The sequence below is a fragment of the Megalops cyprinoides genome, chromosome 9 (genome assembly GCF_013368585.1).
Source record: "Megalops cyprinoides isolate fMegCyp1 chromosome 9, fMegCyp1.pri, whole genome shotgun sequence".
Lineage (NCBI taxonomy): Eukaryota > Metazoa > Chordata > Actinopteri > Elopiformes > Megalopidae > Megalops > Megalops cyprinoides.
The window spans coordinates 6,725,670-6,747,704 of NC_050591.1; the positions used below are offsets into that span (position 1 = coordinate 6,725,670).

The following is a 22,035-nucleotide window of genomic DNA, read 5'->3' on the forward strand; positions in this document are numbered from 1 at the left end:
TAAAGGGTACTGTGTCGCTTGAGCTGCATCTTAAACGCTTCAGAGGTGTCCTCTACGTTTTGGTTTTGACGGAATGTTTGTTTGAACACTGCGCGAAACGTTGTGGTGGTTATAACTGACTCGATTACTGGTATGATGCATTTTCAGTTTTCTTTACGTTTTTTCTTATGTGAGGAACCCTGAAAGGGAAAATACACTGAAAATGGCCTGGAAAGTTTTGGTGTGCCTGGGTGTGAAAGAGTTATAAGGGAAAGAAAACGAATTATGCGATGTCCCGCTGCCTGATTGTGTGTGCGAGATTGTAAAAAATCGTTCTGATAAATCGTTTGCATACAAGTGTGAAGTGTGGGTTTAAATTATCACATGTGCAAACTATTTCACTTATTTCATAACACATATTTCACTTAAACTTATTGACTTCTCTCGGTGGGTCTTGTCCTCAAGATTACACCGGCGATATATTTGGTTATTACATGAGATCCGTAGCCAAAGAAAAACGCGTTATTATAAAATTGGAATAACCAATTTTCGATGTTTGCAATTAGTTTAGGGGAAGAGTTTTGGACGGAAGAAATCTGCTGTGTTTATTCAGAAGTACTTAAATAGAAAGAGGGGATCTGTGCTGTTTTAAGGGTTTGCAAATAATTTGTGGATTGACTGTGTCTGACTCCTGGATATCTCTTAGGCTTTTGCTGGTCTTGATGGCAAATTATGAGTGCACATAACATTCTGTGCCCATCTAATGTCTAAAAATATTAACATATTATAAACCAAGTAGGCTACATGTAGTCCGCTCTGCGCGAACGGGGCATCTACCACTTTATAGGTACGTGAATACGGCTATCACGGAAAGTAAAGTTTGCATGAGTTTTTTGGGGGGACGGCGTGCTTCTGTCCTGGTGAACACTGACAGCCGCCATGGGAACCAAACAGACGAAGGGAATGGGGCAGGAGGCTGGGCCAAGTCCCCAGCACGGGCCGTGGAAGCGGACGCCAACCAAGGAACGGGGCGATATCTTTGCCTCTTTAATGCTGAGGTCGGGGGATCGGTTCAGCCGTGGCGGGACCCCTCCTCCCCCATACCAGCGACGCATCGGGATGATCCAGGAGATGATGATGATGGCCAAACAGGGGAAGCAAGATGAGGCGACAGAGCTGCTGAAAACGCTCCGACAGGTAATTAATGCCAATGGCGGTTAAGGGACCATTGCTGCCAGTTTTTTTTTTTTTGTATCACATTCCACTGTTTGTCGCCGTTTCACAGTAACTTACCAAAATTCGCTTTCTCCAACCGTATCGGATCAAAGGAAAGGTGTAACTATTCACACATGGGCTCACTCTGACATGAGGCGGACTTTGTACTAGGGAGCTGGCAGAACGAAATCCGTCACATGTCCGGTCCGACTGATTCGGACATTTGCGTTCTTACATACAGCTCCTCCAGCTAAGGGCCGGATACGTTCTGGCGTCCAGTGCATGTGTGAAAGGGGCTTACGAGTTACTGGGGAGTATCTTAAAGTTACTCCCCAGTAGTTGTAAAACTATTCGACACGAATTTGAGCTGTCAGGGGGTTTGTTTGTGTTTTTCTTTACTTGCATAATTATGAAATAGCTCTTTACTAAAATGTGCGCCAACATAATGTGAACAGTCTACGCACTCGTCTTTGTGTGTGTATGACGAATAGAGATGATGCGTGTTTTGTGCTGTAGTGAAAACAATGCTATAAGTGCCCTTTAAGTGCATGGCTGGTCCCAGTTTTGACAGGAAATCAGTGTGGCAGAAGTGAGAGAAGGTCTGTTGGTAGCGTATGTCAATGCTAGCGACATTGAGGGAACAGGAGTAGAAAAGTAAAACAATGAAAGCAAGGGTCAGCCTAGCACAGGTACATCATGGTGCAGCTTTATCAGATGTATTTTGTACTCTTACTTGTAGGTCATTCTGGATAAGAGCATCTGCATAATGAAAAAATGTTATGTAAACTTCTGACTTTGAAAGACCCATGGGAAAAGCAGGCCTAATACATATGCATTGCTGTAATGCTATGTGAGCCATTTGTTAATGTAAAACAGTTTAGTTTGCTGATATGATTCAAAGTCCAGAATTATGAAACACATTTATTGTGGTGATCTGTAGTTCCAACCTTGCATGTAGATTTGGGTTGTCAGTGTCAGTAATTCTATTAATTAGGTAAATGTTTTACTTGTCATTTAATTCATGACCAAACTCTGGTGGGGTAATAGTTTTCCTCATGGTTATGGCCTCTGGGGTTCTCTCTCTGTCCTGGAGTGATGGATCAATTCAACCACAGAGGTTTTCATTTAGCATTCCCTTGGTGGGGCACTGCTATTGTACCCTTGTGTGAGGGTTTGCCTCAAGTGAATATCAGCTGTATTAATGGACAACATGTAAAAATTGTAAGCGGTGTAATCCGTTGTGGATAACAGCATGTGTGAAGCAACTGTGCTGTAATGTGGAGACAGAAAAGCAGTTAACTGGAGAAGACGCAGTCCAGAGGACAAAGGGACGCAATGCTGTGGTGTCAGTGCAATTTTGTGTAACCTTGTCCAGCTGTACCCCCTCTTTTCACGCTTGGGGGGAGGAATGTGATCCGTCCTAATCCCAGATGACATTGACTGTCTCTGTAAACGTACGCTGAAAGAGAGGAGAGACAGAGGGAGCCAGAGGATGAAAGTACTGCACGCAGAGAAAGCCAACCTTGCAAAGTTTGACACTGAACTCCACATATGTATTTCTGTTGTTTACATCTTATGAGTTCAGTTAGCTGTTTGGTTGAATCCTGAGTTACTGGTTTGCACTCTTGGTTGCACTGAAAATGGTTTAATCTCTCAGGTAAATTCTGGATAATATTTTAAAGCTCAGAAGAAAATGTGGTGGGTTTCTATAAATGAAAATGATTTGAGATCCTGAAAAGGCATGGTTCCTAGCTTCACTAAGGAGTCATTGTTGTACAGTGTTTATTGGTGTCGGTAAGGACAACTAACTGTCAGCTAGGATTGTGACTCAGCTTTCTGCTCATTACATGATGCAAAAAAGGAGCCCTCTCCTCCACCCTCTCTCTGTGGATGTATACTTCACCTCATTCTCTCAGTGTTGCATTAAAACAAATGGCCAGATGCCCAGCTCTCCCTCAGCGCTGATGCAATTACAAGTGTGGGGCAATTTATTACCCAACAGTCTTGCCGCTCTGCCAGCCAAGTTCAGCCTCTCTGGCTGACAAGACTGAGCTGACTGAAGTATGGGTCAGCACTGTGCGAATGTGCATGCTGATATGCATATTGAGATTAACCAAAATGTTGCGGACCCTGTTTACAAAGCTTTTGTGGTATTTCAAATCCACCACATGAGTGCATTCTGCCCATTTCAGAAGGGACACGGAGTGTAAACGTAAAATTTATAACATCCACTAGTCCACACCTGTTGCCCGACTTTAATGAGCTGGGGTGCAGAATGTTATTTTGATTTAAAAAATCCATATTTGCCTAATCAAGAGGTATATTTTATTGCAATATAGGAGCGTCATTAAGATTTGAATGTTGATAGGCTTCATAAAACAAAATATACTGCTTGTTCTCTGTCAGGGACGGGGATCGGGACACAAGCGCGGACCACCGGGTAAACGAAACCAAGCGTTTAATGACAATCGTTAGGCAGTTCGTAGTACAGGGGCAGGCAGGGTTCAAAAACACGGGAAGGCAGTCCGGGGGCAGATCCAGGATCGGGAGTCGGTGTAGGCAGAGTCGGTAACCAGGAGGGCAGAACAGGCAGACGGGACCAAAACGGCAGGCGAAGGGCGAAGTCAAAAAAAACAGGCAGGATTCCAAAACAGCGATCAGGCTTCAGGTTACTAGAGCGGGAACGAGACAGGACAAACTCACTGCAACGAACTAGCAACGAGACAGAGACACGTAGGGAAGATATAGGGCTGAGGTAACGAGGAGATGGGAGGCAGGTGAGCAGGCAGGCAGGTGCAGGCAATAAGGGAATCAGGTGGGCGGGGACCCGGCGGGGAGCCGGGCGGGGCAGGAACACAAGGAAAACAAAAGCACAAGGACAGGGAAAACAAAAACACTGCGGCTTAAGGGGGCGGAGCCCTGACAGTTCTCATTACCACAAGTGGTCGAATATGTAGAAATCAATTTAATATGTTAATTTTGGTCTTATGAATTCTGCTGACAATATTTATTTGATCGCAGTTGCCATGTATCAGAGAGAGAGTAGCCTGGAGAGAAAACAGAGGCCAGAGAAGGGCAGGGGGTGGGATTATCTCATCTCCCGTTGTCCATCATCTCAAAGACTTCCTGGATGTCCTCAGTAGACTCGTGATGTGACTGTATTAGTTGAACTGTTGTTGGAAGTATTGGATATTATTTGACACAAGTCACGGGTCATTAACCAGCATTAACACGTGTGTGTTTTGACATCATCTGTACGTACTGTTGCTTATTCTGCCTTTGTTTTGAGGGTCGCTCTGCATACAAGCCCCTACCAAATAAAAATGTGTAAGTATGTATGCATGAGCAGGCATAGGGAGATGTAATGAAAATACCCCCAGCAGATTGAGGGTAGAAATTGGCATACGTGTTTGATGCATTTACAAATCCTGACATAAATATTTGGCATTGGCAATTGAAGAAAGCATTCAAATATTATGACCTTAGCCTGGCTCTTTGGCGTTGCAGTCAAAGTCGCATGGTTGGTACCCTGTAGACCCGGGTCTGAGGCCAGGTGGGGTGACTGCTCTCGCCCTTCGCTACGAATGGTGTTAGAGTGGGATGGCTTGCCGTGAGGCCATCGGATGTGTGTCCAGTGTGTGTGAGCCGTACGAGGGACCCCCAGGTTCGGTTGACCCCGGTGTGTGAGGGACCCCAGAGATGGGTGAAGCACGGTGTGAGGGACCACGGAGATGGGTGAAGCACTCGTGAGTGGGGCACCCTGGGATGGGAGAAGTACGGTGGGGGATGCGCGAGAGACGCCTTGGTGCATGAAGCGCATGGGTGCGCTTCCCGACGGGGAGGGCAGTGTGACAGAGTCACTACGGTTGAGTATGCACTCTGACTGCCATACCAACAAGGCTGGCTCTTTGGCGTCATGGCCAAAGTCACATGGTTGGTACCCTGTAGACCCGGGTTTGAGGCCGGGTCTTGCCGTTTGCTACAGTGCATATGAAAGTACCTACAAGCATACACACACACCAACACAAACTCAAATAAATAAAGCACAACAAACATATAAATAAAACAAAGATTTGAGTGACCAGTTTTATCTAGTGCAATCCATCCAAATTAGCTTGAGATGCAGATCCAGTTATGCAACAAAGATACCCCAAAAATGTGCCAAAATCCACAAAACCTCAGAATTAGACAGATTGTATGGCTGAATTAACTCTGTTGAAATGCATGCTTTAGAACTATGTAGACCTGGTTGTGCTATCTGTGGTGGTTCATCAAGGACATTCTTTTTTCTCGGGTTCACTCTCAAGACCAAAATATTACTTCTCGATTTCAATTTCACGAAAGTGGTGATATTTCTGAAAGGAGTTCAAGTAGGTTAGCAATTTAGAAATACTGTAAACATTGATGCTACTGGTCCTGTAGGCTAAACAGTCAGTATCAAATTAATCACTGGCAAGCCAAGTGATTAAATATGATTGAAAAAGACAAAAGAGATGCAAAAAATGTTAACTGTGGAGTGAGGGTGAGGACAGGCTGATATCTGGGAGAGTGGGGTTTTTCCTTTCACTACGATAAAGCCTTTCATTACAGTAAAAGCCAGAGCATTTTACTGCCAACACATGAGCCACCCACCTTGAACATCAAAACTAGGTCCAGGTGCGAGGGAATTGAAAAGCTTTTTCTGGCTTTGGCCCTTTATCAAAAAGCACTAATTGACATCCATTTATTCATCCATTTACATGGATTCAGAGTGACATATATATCAAAGAGCTGGGTTGGCCTCTGAGTCACGGACTCTGGGAGTCAGTTTGGAGGGAGAGAGGGGGAGGCAGGGTGGGGATAGCAGATATATAATTTCATACAAACAGCCATGATCACATTAAAGCACACTGATATCCCTGTGTGTACTATCTACAGTAACAGCACTTTCATCTCACATTTCACCGGTCGTTGAATAATACTCCCAAGTTAATCACCAGGTATCCTGTGAGCAGGGTATAAATTAGTTTCATCAAGTTTTGAGTTGGTAGCATAAATACTGAAATGCAAATGTATTTTAGCACCCTGATGTTCATCCAAAAAGCAGAACAATTCTGTCTCACTTCTCTCATCCAAGAAATGTTAGTCAGTGTGCTTGCTCATAAGAACTGGCATGCATTTTTAGTTTCTCTGTGTTCTTTGATGTGATATTAGCTTCCTTGTATGATAGATGTTGTCACTCTGTTTTCACCATACTGAAAGATAGTTTAATACATATTACATTGCTCACTGCTTTTTTATTCCAGGTTATGTGAAAGATTGGTCTGTAACCATCTGTTGCATCATCTGTCGTAATCATTGCCACTTGGACATCAAAAGCGGATGACAGAAAATTCCTTTTAGCTGAACATGCATGAAACTGAGGTTCTTTTACTAGGTTCTGAGCTGAGTGAACTAAAATTCTTCAGTCAGCTCAAGGTCTTATTCTTCTCGGCCTAATGAGAATCAGAAATTTGGGATTATTTTTGATGGAAATTTGAGCCTCATTAAACACTTAAACAATGTATCACAGACTTGTTTTTACCAGATGAGAAACTTAGCCAAAATCTCATTATACCTTTTAATGGAATTGCAGTTATAATTTCTGCTTTATCTCATAAAGGGAAGATTATTGTAATGCCTTTTTCTGTCTAAATGTGCACACATTGCCACACCTTCAGTTAATGGGGAATGCTAATGCCGGACTCTGAACCAACAGGAGAGCCTATGTTAGGCCAATCTTGGCATCCCTCTGTTGGCTACCAGAGTTGTATTCAAGACTGTTTTAATAAAATACAATGGCTTAAATGATGCAGTTCCTGAATATACCTCTGAGTTGCTGACTCCAAACGTGCCCAGTGGACAGCTGAGGTCCTCAGCTCAGGGTCTGCGATGTGTCCTACATTCCATCTGAAAATCTGAAAATCAGGGGTGACCTGGCAGGCCCCTTATTATTCAATGCACTGTCTTATCATATTAGAAGTACATGGCCCTGAAATAAAAGTCACTTTTAATGACGCATGCTTTTAAACAGATATTTGAACGTTGTAATTTAAAGTTTTATTTTCTGTTGTCCTACTATCTGTTGTAAGTGTTACTTTTTACTTATTTATTTTTTTTTTTACTTTTTTTACTGCATTCTGTTTGCATTTGACTGAGATATGTACATCTAAATTTGCATTTGACTGAGATACTGTATGTACATCTAAATTCATTCATATACCATTACTTGAATATCTCTCTGCATCTAACATGTTTGTCCTTCCCCTGTTCTCCAGGACCTGGGAATGGAGTCCACATCTCTGGATGATGTCCTATACCGTTACGCCAGTTTTCGCAACTTGGTGGACCCCATCACCCATGACCTCATCATCAGCCTGGCCAGATACATTCACTGCCCAAAGACGGTACGCCCCTACCATCACAGCTGTTTCTTGCTCCTTTCATGCACATTTACACTTATGCACTCACAAGCATATGCTGACTGTTATATTTAACAGTGTCATATTTAGCTTGATTTTCAAAGTGTGTGTACATGTTTGTGTATGTGTAGCGAGTGATTATGTCTCTGTATTTGTGTGTGTGTGTGTGTGTGTGAATGCCTGTTGGCCAGGAGATGAACTTTTATGGAGATTGACTGAATTTAAGATAAAATATTTCAATTTAGTTCAATTAAATCTTTATACTACCTTTCATTCATTAAAGGAGCACCATGTGCTTGACGGGCATAGTAAAACAAATAAAACAGAGTGAAACAAGCAAATAGAACATAAAGTTAAAATGAACAAAATTTACATAAAAAATCATTAACCAGAACAGTGTCCAGAAATGAATCATAGCTACAGGAGTGCTGAGATACACTATATGGACAAAAGTATTTGGCCACACCTGTTTTTCAGGGTTTGGCCTAGGCCCCTTATCTCCAGTGAAGGGCAATCTTAATGCTTCAGCATACCAAGGCAACAGTTTGGGGAAGGCCTTTTTCTATTCCGACATGACTGTGCCCCAGTGCACAAAGCAAGGACTATAAAGACATGGTTTGATGAGTTTGATGTGGAAGAACTTGACTGGCCCTCACAGAGCCCTGACCTCAGCCCCATCAGGCACCTTTGGGATGAACTGGAACGGAGATTGCGAGTCAGGCCTTCTTGTCTGACCTCATAAATGCTCTACAGAAAGAATGGGCACAAATTCCCACAGAAACACTCCAAAATCTTGTGGAAAGCCTTCCAAGAAGAGTGGAAGCTGTTATAGCTGCAAAAGGGGGACCAACTCCATAATAAAGTATATGTATTTGAATACAATGTCATTACAGTCCCTGTTGGTGTAATGGTCAGGTGTCCAAATACTTTTGTCCATATACTGTATCCCTGGTTATAAGAAAGAGAGAAACCAAATAAGAAAGAACGAGAAAGGGGTGTCAGTCATTTCAAAATGGAACCAGGGAGAGGGATGTGGCGGGAGTGAAAGAAGCAGGAATAGAGGCGGAGGGAGAGAGCTGAAGCAAGCCACCGCTGAGGTGAGGCGCAAATAGGGTGCAGTACTGATGAGTCATACACGATAGCCCTTTCAGCTGACTGAGGAGGCTGCTGCTGCTGATGCTTTTAATACAGAACAAACAAACTAAAAGCCCTGAAATTTCAGTGGGAGCCTTTTCTGGTCAATACTGTGCAGGGAAGGGGCTCTGAGGAGCCGCTTGAAGAAATGTTATTGAGAAACAGATCTATGTAAAACGTTTCAAAGATCCTGTCCATTTAGCCTCCTGTCTGATTTCCTCCCATGGCCTCTGTGCAAGAACCCTGTCACCACTTCAGTGGATCCACCATAAGTCATCTTTTCTTCCATTTTCTCATTCCATGTATTTATCAAACACATTAAATTAAAAAGTGTTGCATGAGTTCAGTTAGATCATCTTGTATACTGCCATGTTATAATGTCAGGCTCAATCTACATGTGCCTCAGGTTGAAACAATAAGAGCCATTTCCCCTGCCTCTCAAAAGGAATTCTACCACTGCTTGTTGTCTGTATGTATAAGACTTTTCATACACACTTGCTAGTAAAATGAGCTGTGCTTTAAATACTAGCTGGCAGATACTGCCATAAGACAGGGTAAACACAGCCACTAGCAACTGACTCACCAGATTTCCAGGCCAACATACAGTACCAGGGTAACATACTGTCTGCCTGCGTCAGTGTTGGGTCTCTACTGGTCCTGTCTGTCCTTTAAGCTTCATGTGTCTCTCAGAATTTCGCCACCACTGTGCAGAGTTTGTTGTGACATATTTCAGCAGTCATAATACAGTCCAAAAATAGCATTCCATAAAGGGGAAAAAGTGGAAGAAAACACAGTAAGGCAGTTAATAAAAGCATGAACTGCTTCAGTGCAGTCATTGCACAATCGTGGTCAGACAATTGACTGTAAACTGCACTTAAAGGTAGACAAGTCTTTCCAGTCCCAAAGATGGGATGACTTAGTTGTTTGTTTGTTGTTCATATTGACTCATGAGCAATGTTAATAACTGATGATTCATGTAATGTTCATTGCTCATGCCCCTGCTAGTAAACATAACATAGGTTATGCCTAATTACAGGAAACACTGATTTTTGTTTGTTACATCACTTATTACAATACTAACACCGGAAGTAATCCAAAAAGAAAAAGTATTAAGTTGACAGGTGCAAGACAATTCATTCCCAGTGTCAATCAAGCAAACAAAACACCGTACATTCCCTGGATAACAGCAGCATGAAACGCACTATGATCAGTTAAAGTGATTTTTAATTTAACAAGGAAAAGCTACATACATTAGCATGAGTAATGTGTTTGACAGGTATTACTGATAATCTTATCTTATGAATCTTCATTCTGTCCCTGTTCTTCCCCTCTAAAGTACATCTCACGTTCAACGTGCAGGTCTTTACCGTAGTGTGTAATGTGACTGGCGTTGGACTGAGGGAACATTATGTACACAGCCGTAGCACAGAAGGGACTGTGAGAGTGTGACGAGGAGCAGAGTGAGCCTGAATCCAGAGAGAATTGGCGACAGAAGAGCTTTGGTGTAAAAAATAAAGTTACCGTTCCTGGAGACTTGCAACATACAAATGTGCTTGGGCAAGTGCCGCACGCACGCACGCACGCACGCACGCACGCACGCACGCACGCACGCACGCACGCACGCACGCACGCACGCACGCACGCATGCGGTACAGCTACTCAAGACTGAGCAGAGACAGGAGCAAAAGGCAGGACTTAAATAAGAGAGCACACAGGTGCAAACAATAACTGATCAACACAGGTGAAACACATGAACGAAATGAGATAGCAAACACAAGGAAGTTATGTGACCATGTAGTGCCCGACCCAGAGTGCACAAAGACAGAGTGCACACAACCCTCTCCCCATCACCATATATATATATACATATTTTATAGCAAGCTAGCAGCTAGCAGGCTATTTGTGTTTTTTTCTGTGTGTGAGTGCTCCTGTGAGGGTGGGGGTTTGCACGTGTGCACGTGCGTCCGACTCACTGACTCACACCATTAGTCTGATGGGGGGAGGGGGTCGAAAAGCAGCCACTGCCACCCCAGAGTCACAAGGCAATGCACAGAGCAGCAAAGCAGCCGGCTCAGTATGTGTTCATGCATACTAATGTGGCTTTATACATGCTTCTCTACATGCTCCAGTTTCCTATTGCCAAAGGACGGCTGAGGTAACACACGTCATAAATAGCAGGCCCGGGCACACGGTTCCCCTCTGCGGTGAGCTCCACGGCTCAGCTCTCACCGCTACCTGTGCTGTGGAAGCGTCGTGTGTGACGCATCCCGCCGAGAACAGCAGTCACCAGGCAACAGCTTACACACAGCCCCCTGTTCCTCTCTCACACCCAATCCCACCCCCCCACCCCACAGTTATTTACCAGTGAAGTAGATTTGAATTTTGCTGTTGTCAGATCTGGCAAATGCAGTTTTTTAATGGACTTAACATATGAAGTGAAGGCAGTGTCAGCTGATAAATTTAGCAGTGGGGTGTAGCCACATGCCATAGCAGAAAAAATAATCTAGGCCAGGATGTTTTGAGTGTGTTTAGAGGTCTATTAAAAGTAGAGTGATGATGATTTTTAGTTTTTTCTTGTTTATTTGCTTCTTAAATTTTATTTATTTATTTATTTATTTATTTTTTGGTGAGGTTGATTGAGATCTGCTAATATAAAGGTATGTAGAAATATGCAGATATAAAGGTGCTTTGTGCATGTCTTAACTGAGGAAGTCATATTCTCTAAAATGTGAGGATTTGATATCTGAGAGGTTGGTGCTTTTCCTGTTAATCATGAAAATATGTAAAGAATATGGTTGGAAACAAGGTGATTGCAAATATGTTACTCCAAATGTTTATCTCTCCCTCTCTCTGTCTCTGTGGATGGATCAGGAGGGTGATGCCCTGGGTGCAATGGAGAAAGTATGTCGGCAGCTGACCTATCACCTGAGCCCCCATTCGCAGTGGAGACGCCAGGGCCTGCTGAAGAGGAAGCCCCAGGCTTGGTAAGGAGGCTATGGTGGAGCTCAGGGACCATCACATTGCAGGGCCTTCAGTCTTCATCAGCTCACCATACTTACCACTGTTGGGATACTCACTATACTTTACACCTTCACTACCCATAACATACTCACACCTCTCAGCATACTCACCATACTCAACACCTTCACCACCCTCACTATACCTGTGACAGTCATCATACTCACCATGATCATCACTCTCACCATACCCACGATACTCAGAGCAGTCACCATACTCACCACTCCCACCATACTCATCAACTCACCATACTCAGCTCTCACCATACTCTTCACCATCTTTATTGACTGCACCATAACAAAGACATTGATTAGTGAAACTCGGTTATGCCCTGTCTCAGAGATCAAAACTTTTTTTTCTATTAATGTATATTATTAATTACAGAGAGGAAATACAAGATTATTGAGTTGGCATACACCATGGCATGCAGGACTGCCAGCACAGCCTTTGTCACTAATTAAGGCAATTAGTTTGTCTTAATCAGTGTCTGTCTGGATGCTCTTGGCCAGCACTTTTGCCATCTACATTCTGAGGTGTTTGATTTTTACCTCGAAATAACCATTCAATGTTAAAAAAACATCTGACAAACGTGAATTTCTGAGCTGAAATATGAGAGACTGACCTTTAACAAAACTGAAACATACATTTTCAGTATACCTGAAAATGAAGAGCATACAGTATATTGCATAACAGGTTATTATATCACCACATATCACTTTCATATATGCAAAGTTTGCATTCACTATGTGTAATATACAACGTGATCCACAGTGTCTGGGCTGAATACATAACTGGTAAGTTTTCCAACGTAGGCACTCCTGTCCTTGTCTCCTGGTTGTAACTCCCTCCTCTGCAGAGGTGGAAAACCCCGGCTTCAGAAAGTAAAGGTTCTACCATGTATTTGTTCTAGCCAATTCACTAAACAAGGTGATTTCACTAATTAGCTCCTCTACCTGGCTGAAGATTTGTGCTAATTAAATTCAGCCGGTGTAATGCATGGGTGGAACAAATACATGGCAGGACGTTTACTTTCTGAAGCTTTCTGTCCGCCTCTGCTCCTCTGTGATATGTATTCAGCTCAGTGAATTGGTCACTGGTGTGAGGCATTTTCTTGGTGGGGCTCTGTGTTCTACACTGCACAGCTGCATGTTCCCACTGCAGACGTGGCATTGCTGAACTGACTGTGCATGAGTGTTAGAAGTGCTCAGTGTGCTGTATATGTGCATTCGTCTGTGTGTAGGGGGTGTGTGTGCGTGCTCTCATGCATATTTGATATGGCCCTTCATACGTGGTTGTTGCTGTGTGTGTATGTGTGTGTGTGTGTGTGTGTGTGTGTACATGTATATATTTGATATGGCCCTTCACATGTGGTTGTTACTGTGTGTGTTTGTGTGTGTGCTAAGAGGTTAGATCAGCTCTTTTTTCCTGCATGCAGAGAGCAGAGTGGCGGTGTTGGAGGTGTTTGCTTTCATTGATGATGGGGGAAGGGCAGCCATGATAGTTCAGAAGCTGAGAAGCCAGCTAATGTGCCAATGCATCACATATGCTAATAGATGCATATGGTGGTATTGAAGAAATCTGAAGTGTTGAAGCATGCTACTTCGCTGTTCTTAAACTTGCTTGCTGTGTTTTGTTTTATGGGGCAGTTAAATTGACCTCAGGCAAAATTATTTAGGTAGCCACACCTAGCCAGCTAACCATTTTGAATATACCTGTCAGATTATTGTATTGACAGTGCATTACTGTGTCTAAACGTGCAGCTAAGCCAGCAAAATAATTCACAGTTATTGATTAGACCTTTGAAATATTTCAGGTTAGCTGGAAATGGCCAAGATGAACAGTTTTTTGTCAGGTAGCCAGCAAACTAGTTCACTAAAAAAAGAAAGACAAATCTGCAACAACATGATCCTAGCCAGACACGAATAGTTATTCAGCTACAAAGTTTATTAAACACCGCTATTTAATTAGTTTTAAGAAGTGATATAGTCCAGTATAAACAAAACCACAAGGTGTATGCCTACTTTTACCTAGTACTGTAAAGTAAGCATCTGGTTACAACAACATGCTAGACAGCTGCAATATATAACTAGCTAGCTAGCCATTTAACTGCGAAGAGATGTATAATCTGTCTGTTTAACATAATTTAAGGGCAGTAATACACAGCTAGCTGGCTATTCATCAAACCGCTGACATATATTGTAATGCCAGCTATAATAATCAGCTAGTGACAATATAAGATGCCAGATCTAATAATTAAGTAGTTAACAAGCCAGCTCATTACAGCTGTGGATTAGCAAGCAAAGCTTGTTGGCAATAGTTGGTAACCAGAATGTAGTGGTGCTGGCCAATGTGGTGCACATAAAACAAACAAGCAAAAATAATTGGTTGTAAAACACAACAAACCAAATCCAGCACATTTAGAGGCAGAGCTATCACATAACCACCTCAGTGGAAGCACCCCCTCTTCAGCCATGCACACACCTGTACTTAATCAAGGCTAAACACAGATTGGCACAGGTGAAGCTCATTGACCTATGTCTGGCTCCAAATACACAATTAAACACGCAATGACAATTAAACAATGAAAATTAATCGGTTTGCGGTTGAGTTGATTGCATGAGCTCCCGTATGGATAAAGCTGTAAATGGTTAACAAGGATCCTTATCAACACAAACAAACCTTCAACAGTTTAAAATTCAAGTATTACTGACACTTTCCACATCAGCGGTTTTTGGTGACAGGCGAGGGCTGTCTGTAATCAAATCATCTTTGGAGTTAACGAAGCAACTAAAATCCCTGCCTACCTCTGTAAACCTTGCAGTTAAAAATGATCACCTCACCTTCAAATAATGTTGCTATTCATTTTTCTTTGTGATGAGACTGTCTTATAAATTAATTCAGGGGCATATAATATCATTAATATGTATGCCAAGTTCACGTTGCAGACTTGCTTGTGGAAAATGGTATTTATATTGACATTTGTATTGGTTTCTGTCTTTGAATTCAGAATGTTGTGCCTCTGTTTTCTAATGAGAAAAATCTGCACAGTAAAATCCTGTGAGCTGTGCTTACATAACAGAATGTTCTAGACTGCACGCAGACTTTGACTTTGTTGTTATCACAATAACTTCTCAAGCAATTTGATGAGTATTTCTTTCATGTGAAGTCCAGGGATGGAAAAGGCCTCATTCGTAGTGTGCCTGCTTTGTAGCTGCATGTAGCTATGTGAAATCTGGATTCCTCATTTTCACAATATTTATATTGTTCCAACTTCACTTGCTGGCAAGTAAGATGGCTACTTTACCAGCTATTATTTCATTATTGGGAAGATGCAACACACTTACCCTGAAACACATTATGTTATGTTATGTTATGTTATCTACTTAGACATTAAACTGCAAAATAAACATTTGAAACCTATTTCAAATACTGTTGTTAGCACAGTGTAATGCTGTTGCCACAGCATGACTGCACTGAATGGCACTAATGTGATTATGGCTGTGCACTAGACTATACATGAGCTAGTGTTGTTTTTTCATTAGCAGTGTGTGCCCCACTGTGTAGGGTGGCATGCTGTTCAGCTGTGCTTGGTAGGGTGGCAGGAGACTGTCTCTGCACAGCTCTGTAATGGAATATGGCTTTGATGTTTCTTTCATGGCCTAATGTTAACATTCAGTTCACCTCTCAATGTCATAATCCAAGCTCTCCCTTCTCTCCACTGCTTCCACACCTCTCTTTCTCATGCACTCTCTTCCTGTTTCTCTGAGGGGAATACCAGCCCTCCTGCTCTCACATGCTCTCTGACTTTAATGGGTATAGGTAAAACAATGCAGAGCTTTAACTGGAAGACCCCACTATTCTATTTCCAGCCAGTTAACCAATTTTGTGTGTTGGGTGATGGTGGGGAACCTATTCAATAGCTTCACAAAAGCAGGCCACCTTTTTTCTGTTAGTGTTATGTGAATTTTTTCCCTTTTTCACCAAAGTTGGAATGACCAGTTGTGCTGTCTTATGGTTGTACTGTATTGTTGTACTGTATTAATTGTACTGTATTAAGACCAGCTGTACTGTATTAAGCTTGCCTCTATGGTGTACCCATATGTTTGCACATAAATGCCAAAGCAAGGTGATGGACTTGGACGCAGCGGCTATTTTTCATGCCGCATTGCCCTTAGGGAGCAGAGTCCCAAATCACAGCAACTTTCTCACTTAACTATAACACAAAGTCACCTGCAGTGAGAGAGGAGAGAGGTGGGGGTGGGGGTGGGGGTGACAGCTGAGATGGAAAGACAGAGAAAAGGTACCAGCTGGCAGAGAGATCTGAAGGGTGGTGATGAGTGGAGAGAGGGGCAGACATGGAAAGCTCACCGCTGAAGTACTGGCAGTGACTGCTTTACCACAAGTGCAGTAAACTAAGAAGGTAGACAGAGGCATTGAACAGGATTCCTGTGATTTGAAACACTGAATTTTTAGTGCTTTCCCCTGCATGCAAACCTGTTTTAGAATTGCTAATTACACATTAGGCCCGTCTCACCTCACAACAACCTTGACGCTCACACAGGAACACTGAAGTGAGATGATATATTAGCATACAGCTAATGGGTATTTTGTGGACTACAGTGGGCACCCATAGCCATAGATAGTAAGGCATTACCATGCCTAACACCAGCCAGAGTTGCTAATGCTATACCATCCCCATCACCACCCAGTGATACTAATGCTATACCAGTGGACTGCTTTCATTAGGCTTTGCAGAAAGCCACAGGAAAAATAAATGTCCAAATAAACAGGTGCAGCACAAACCAATGATAATGTCTTAATAAAAAGAAAACAATCATTAGTTAAGTAAGGCAAAGGACAGCCTGTCTACCTGTGGGATCAGCAAGGTGACAGCCAGACGAGTGGCCTAACGTCTTCTGGACCAATGAGCTGGCACTCAACAGCTGGGGCTTGGGTTCCCCTGTCTGAATGTGTAGTAAGAGAACAGACAGCATGGTTCCTGAGAATGCTAACATGCAGTGTCTCAGGGCTATTCCCCTTCACATCAGCCTCTGGCCTTCTTACTGGAGGAATGCTCTACAGCTGTGTTGAGAATTTATACGGAGCATGTGTGTTCAGGGAATGGGGAGTGTAGCTCGGTACAGCGTCTGTCTGTTGCACTGTTGCTTGCTTGGTGATGGTCTTGAAGGTGCTCCCCAAGAGGAAAAATTAGCACACCTGCTAACACAACCGGCACCCTTCCTAGCACCATCGTGGTTTTTTGTCAATATAGCGTTACAGTCAGCTGGGTGAAATGTGCAATATAAACAAATGTTTTGTGTAGTATGTAGCTTGTATGCATTTGTGAGTCTTTTGTGTTTTGTGTGTGCCCGCCAGGGTTTGTGAGGAAACAACCCAGGTGCAGACAATACAGGCAGTTCAAAACAACTATTCTTTAATGACAATTCCAAAACAAATCACAAGCTTTAACGAAGTCAGAGAACAGTCCAAGTCAGCAGCCAAAAATACAGTAGAAAATGGACAATATCCAAAATGCCAGGCAAAAGTCAGAATCTTGATTACTTGAGCTCGTTTCCAGGAAGACAGACAGGCAATCAGGACAGGCAGATGGCAGACAGGAATCGGGGTCGATATGGGCAAAAATTAGTCAGGCAAACAGCTCAGCAAAAATCAAGGGCAGTAGGGAAAGTGTAATCCAAGACAGGCAGTTGGCAACAAACAGGTACAGAAACAGGCTTACTAACAAAGGTGAGCACAAAACAAGTAAGGCACTGAGACAATCTGGCAAAGAATAAAGCAAACAGCAGGGTACGTATAGGCAGGCAGATGATGAGGGGATGAAACACAGGTGTACGGAACAAGCTTCAGGTGACGGGCGTGGCAGAGTAACAGGAGGTGGGGAGGCAGGCGGGACAAGGAAACACATGGACCTGTTAACAAAAACAGAAAAATGACACACCCACACAGACAGACAGGGAGAAACTGAGCAACTCAGAAGTGCTGACTGTGTGTGTGTGTGTGTGTGTGTGTGGTTTTGCATCCAATTGTGGCTGACATAGTTGTGCATTAACAGACCAGCTACATTAAGAGAGTACAAAGGAGTACCACAAATCACAACCAAACGTGACAATATAATGGAGAGGTTCTGTCTACAGCTACAAAGCCTGTGTCTGCATCCTGTCTGTGTCTTTCTGTTGCTTCAAAAAGTCCCTTGGAGCTACTGCTATGCTTTTTTGCTGTTTAGCTTCACTGCAGGAGACATAGGAGACACTGCTGTGCATGATTCACCAAAGATCTCCTCTCAGCCCACTGTTTACCTGCATTCTGTACAGCCCAAACAACACCCTATCCAGGTCTCCTGTCCTCCCTTCTCCTTTCCCTCTCCTTCCCCCTCCCTTGCTGTCTCTGATGTTAATTGCGTTTATCTAGCAGGTTCTATTCCTGTGCTAATCAGGGTCTGCAAAGCCAACCGCAGAATGACACTTTTGATTGTTACATGAAAAGAGAATTGCTTTCTTCTGCATGGTAGTTGGCCGTCCGCCCTCCCTCTCTTGGTTGCTGGCGGTGAATAAATAGAGCAGGAGAAAGGAGACGTCGCCACCTGTTTCCTCTTCACAGGAAAGGGGAGGGGGTGAGCAAAGACTGTGTCATCCACAGTGTACACATCTGCTGCCTCAGTGATAATTGGTCCCTAGAGTGAAAGAGAGAGAAAGGGGAAACACACCGGGAGGGGAAGGTAGAAGGTGGGGAAATTAAGGTGAGATGAAGGGAGAAATGAAGAGGGAGTGGGAAGGGTAGTCGACCGCATTATGGTGGAAAATGAGAGCAGCCTTACAGTACATTAAGTGCGTTTCACTAAGGAGAAGTATTTGATTCTAAAGAGTATTTGATTCTAATAAACAGCATTTCTTTAATCTCATTCAATTGACAAACTTTCTTAGCTTCATCCTCTAAACATTCTCTAAAAATTCTCTAAACATAGAACAAACAAACACATATCTGAATCATATTTGAATCTTGAATCATATTTGAATCTGAAGCATTTTTATTCAGTCCTTCTCAAATAATATGACTTACGTTTTATTTTAATGTCATTGTGTGAACTATGTTACAGTTCCATAGCACAGTCAGTATCCTTAGCTACACTGTGCTGATAAATTATAAACTGATACTGATTATAAACTGTTGCTACAAGAGTACCCACCAAAACAAAGAAGAGAGCACATATCACCCCAGTACTCCAGTCTCTCCACTACCGGCCCATACGTTTTAGAATTGATGTTAAAGTCCTTTTACTTATCTTTAAAGCACCAAATGGGCAAGAGCCAGAATACATTACTGATGTTCTTACAAAATGTAAGCAGAGTTGGCCCCTCAGGGTCTGACTTGCTCTTAATCCCTAAAAGTTCATTTTAAAAGAAGTGGGGAAAGCTGCTTTTAGTTACTATGGCCCCAGACTCTTTCAGTCCTACAAGAAAGGTCATCTGCAATGAGAGATTACTTTCACCATTAATTGCTGCTTTTAAGAAACATCTTAAAACTCCCTTTCTTAGAATGACTTGTTGTTGAGTCCGTTTAACTCAATTAATTATAATTGTAGATAATAGTCTACAGCTTATGAATGATCTGAAAAAGTGCATTGTGGATATTACTGTAGTTTATTTTCCTTTTATTTCTTTTTCCCACTTTTAACTGTTTTTATTTCCTGTTTTTTATTATTATATGGTTAACTGTGTATTAGTTTAACTTGCACATTATGTATTGAAATTGTATTTTATTGTCTGTTATTTCATTTTTATTTTTCTGTAAGCACATTGCATTACAAAGAAATGTGAATACAATGCACAATATAAACAACGCAATAAAATTTAATAAATGAACTCAATTCAAACATAAATTTGACTCACGTTAATTATTTTTGAGTGTCTCCATGATAACTGGTGCTATAGAGCTCCATCTTGATCATGGATACCTTGCCAGATCAATTTGATTTCTATTTCTCTAGTTTTTGTTAAAAATGTATAGTCTCTGGAATGCCCAGTTTCACAGCTGCATGTGATTGGTTGATCTCAAATTAATTGTAAGAAGACAATGATGCTTTTCATCAGCAGAAAGTATCCTTGTTTTCCTGCTATCTCAACTGGTTTCTAGGCACTTAGGTGAACTGCACAACCTTGTGGTCAAAAATTTTAAGACTTGTGTGCTTCACAAAATACCAGATTCACTGTATGCAAATTCTGTTTGCTATTTTAAAGTTTTTATTCATTATTACACTCAATTAAGCATCGCACTACATATTGTAAGAGAATGATTTTTATGAGCGGATTCCTTGATACTTACAAGATAGTGTTAGTATAGGAATGATTCTGTCTTTGTTTTTGGTCATATGATCAAAGCTGCTACTGTAATAGATACAGTTACCTAGCTACCTACCTATTTATACATTTAGGTAGCTACCAGTAACTATAGCATTTCATTTGTTTTAAAACATTCAATATCATTTTAATTTTTAAGTTCTTTTCATAAACAATTCAAACATCTTACGTGGACAGGAATTGCCTCTATTTGATAGGTAAAATGGCCCATTTTAGCAAACTAGCTAGACCTAGCAAGCATGCCTATTATAGCCTGCTGTCTATATACAGTAGCTAGCAAGCTAATACTTATACAGTTACTGCAACGAGTATGGGTGTAATTTCAGTATTCTATCTCATTATTAATGAACGAAACAGCTTAGCAAAATAGCACTGCAAAACTGAGGACATCATGCAGATTATAATGACGAAATACATAAAAACAGTCTCCTGCTCTCTCTGTTCCCACAGTTTGAAGGTGGTACTGTCTTCCCCTCCCCCTGCTGGAGCGTTGGACCTATCAGGTATACCGCTTGGTGTGCGGGACATGGAGCGGCTGTGTGCCTACCTGCAGCGCCATGCGGCCCGGATCTGTAGCTTGGAGCTGGGCTTCACTGAGCTGACCGATGAGGCCTTCCTCCTGCTGCTGCCGACCCTCAGCTCCCTGCCCTACCTAGAGACGCTGGCGCTCAATGGGAACCGCCTGACCCGCGCCGTCCTCAAGGAGCTCACGGACAACTTGAAGGACCCGGGCAGCTTCCCCAGCATCACCTGGATCGACCTGGGCAACAACGTAGACATCTTCTGCCTGCCTCAGCCCTTCCTCGTCAGCCTCCGCAAGCGTTGCCCCAAGCAGGGCAACCTCCCCACCATCCTGGAGTTCGGGGAGAGCCAAGCCAGTGAACCCGAGAGCAGGGCCGATGAAGATGCCGAGGGAGATGAGGGGCTCAGGACAGAGAGCATGGGGGAACTGAGGTCTGAGGTGGAGGGCGATATGGATGGAGAGACGGAGATAGAGGAGATGATGGAGGAGCTGCTGGACTTTGATAGAGAGGTGCAGGGGAAGGAGGATGAAATGGAGGAGGACAGCATGTGGACAATGGAGGAACAGGGGAAGGGAAAGAGAAAGATGGGTGCACAAGGATCGAGAAAGGGACAGATGGCCACTAAAGCAGAGGGAGAGGAAGACCTCCAGAGCCACTCATCCCAGCTGTCCTATTCCAGCCAATCCCAGCTATCCTCTGGACACACTGAGCCCATGGACTTGAATACGGGGGATCAGGTGACTACCCAGACAGACAATCAAACCTGAAAATGCCTGTAGCAGTTTGTGTTCCTGTATTTTCCTTGAGGAAAGCAGAGGAGGAGAAAATGAAGTTGTTTCTTCTCAGTTTGCTAATTCCTGACTTGCTTTTCTCAGTGCCAAAACGGAATCATACTTACTACTAGTCAGCTGTTAAAGGCATAAAACATTTTAAAGAGATGACAATCGGATAAAAAGAGGATTACACGTAAGATGGTTATTGCTGTAAATAGTATTACTAGTATAAAATACATATATAACGTAGGAGATTACTTATGTACTTTAAGTAGCTCACACATCAGATTTACACGGGACATTTTTCTGTGGACAAATCTCTCAGATGTGGCACATTGTTGGACATTATAGTTTTAGATCCTGAACTAATTTGTCCTTAGCCAAAGGACTTATGCCTGTGTGCCTGTTATTTCATCACCCTATTGGTGGAGAGCCAGAGTGAGAAAGAGACTGAACTGTGTCTTATATAGACGTAGGCTAAATCTCTTTATTGACTCTGTCTGCCTGTTCACCTATGCAGCAGTCACCAATGGATAACAGGTGTGCTTTCTCCACCTATACTGCACACTGTCCAGCA

General features: G+C 42.7%; 1 protein-coding gene across 1 annotated transcript; it reads left to right on the plus strand.

Annotated features, from left to right (window-relative positions):
- The first annotated feature begins 118 nt into the window (after positions 1 to 118).
- On the plus strand, positions 119 to 21,452 carry lrrc75a (leucine rich repeat containing 75A). The gene is made up of 4 exons (XM_036536248.1): positions 119 to 1,176; positions 7,491 to 7,619; positions 11,640 to 11,752; positions 20,612 to 21,452. Exons 1-4 carry the CDS (start codon positions 919 to 921, stop codon positions 21,450 to 21,452), a joined length of 1,341 nt encoding a protein of 446 aa, XP_036392141.1. The 5' UTR covers positions 119 to 918.
- The last annotated feature ends 583 nt before the right edge of the window (positions 21,453 to 22,035 follow it).

Bases quoted from the DNA above. Each gene is read 5' to 3' on its own strand.
- lrrc75a (XM_036536248.1), top strand. From the start codon at position 919: ATGGGAACCAAACAGACGAAGGGAATGGGGCAGGAGGCTGGGCCAAGT. The intron at 7,620-11,639 runs GTACGCCCCTAC...TGGATGGATCAG, and splicing joins ACATTCACTGCCCAAAGACG to GAGGGTGATGCCCTGGGTGC. The intron at 11,753-20,611 runs GTAAGGAGGCTA...CTGTTCCCACAG, and splicing joins AAGAGGAAGCCCCAGGCTTG to TTTGAAGGTGGTACTGTCTT.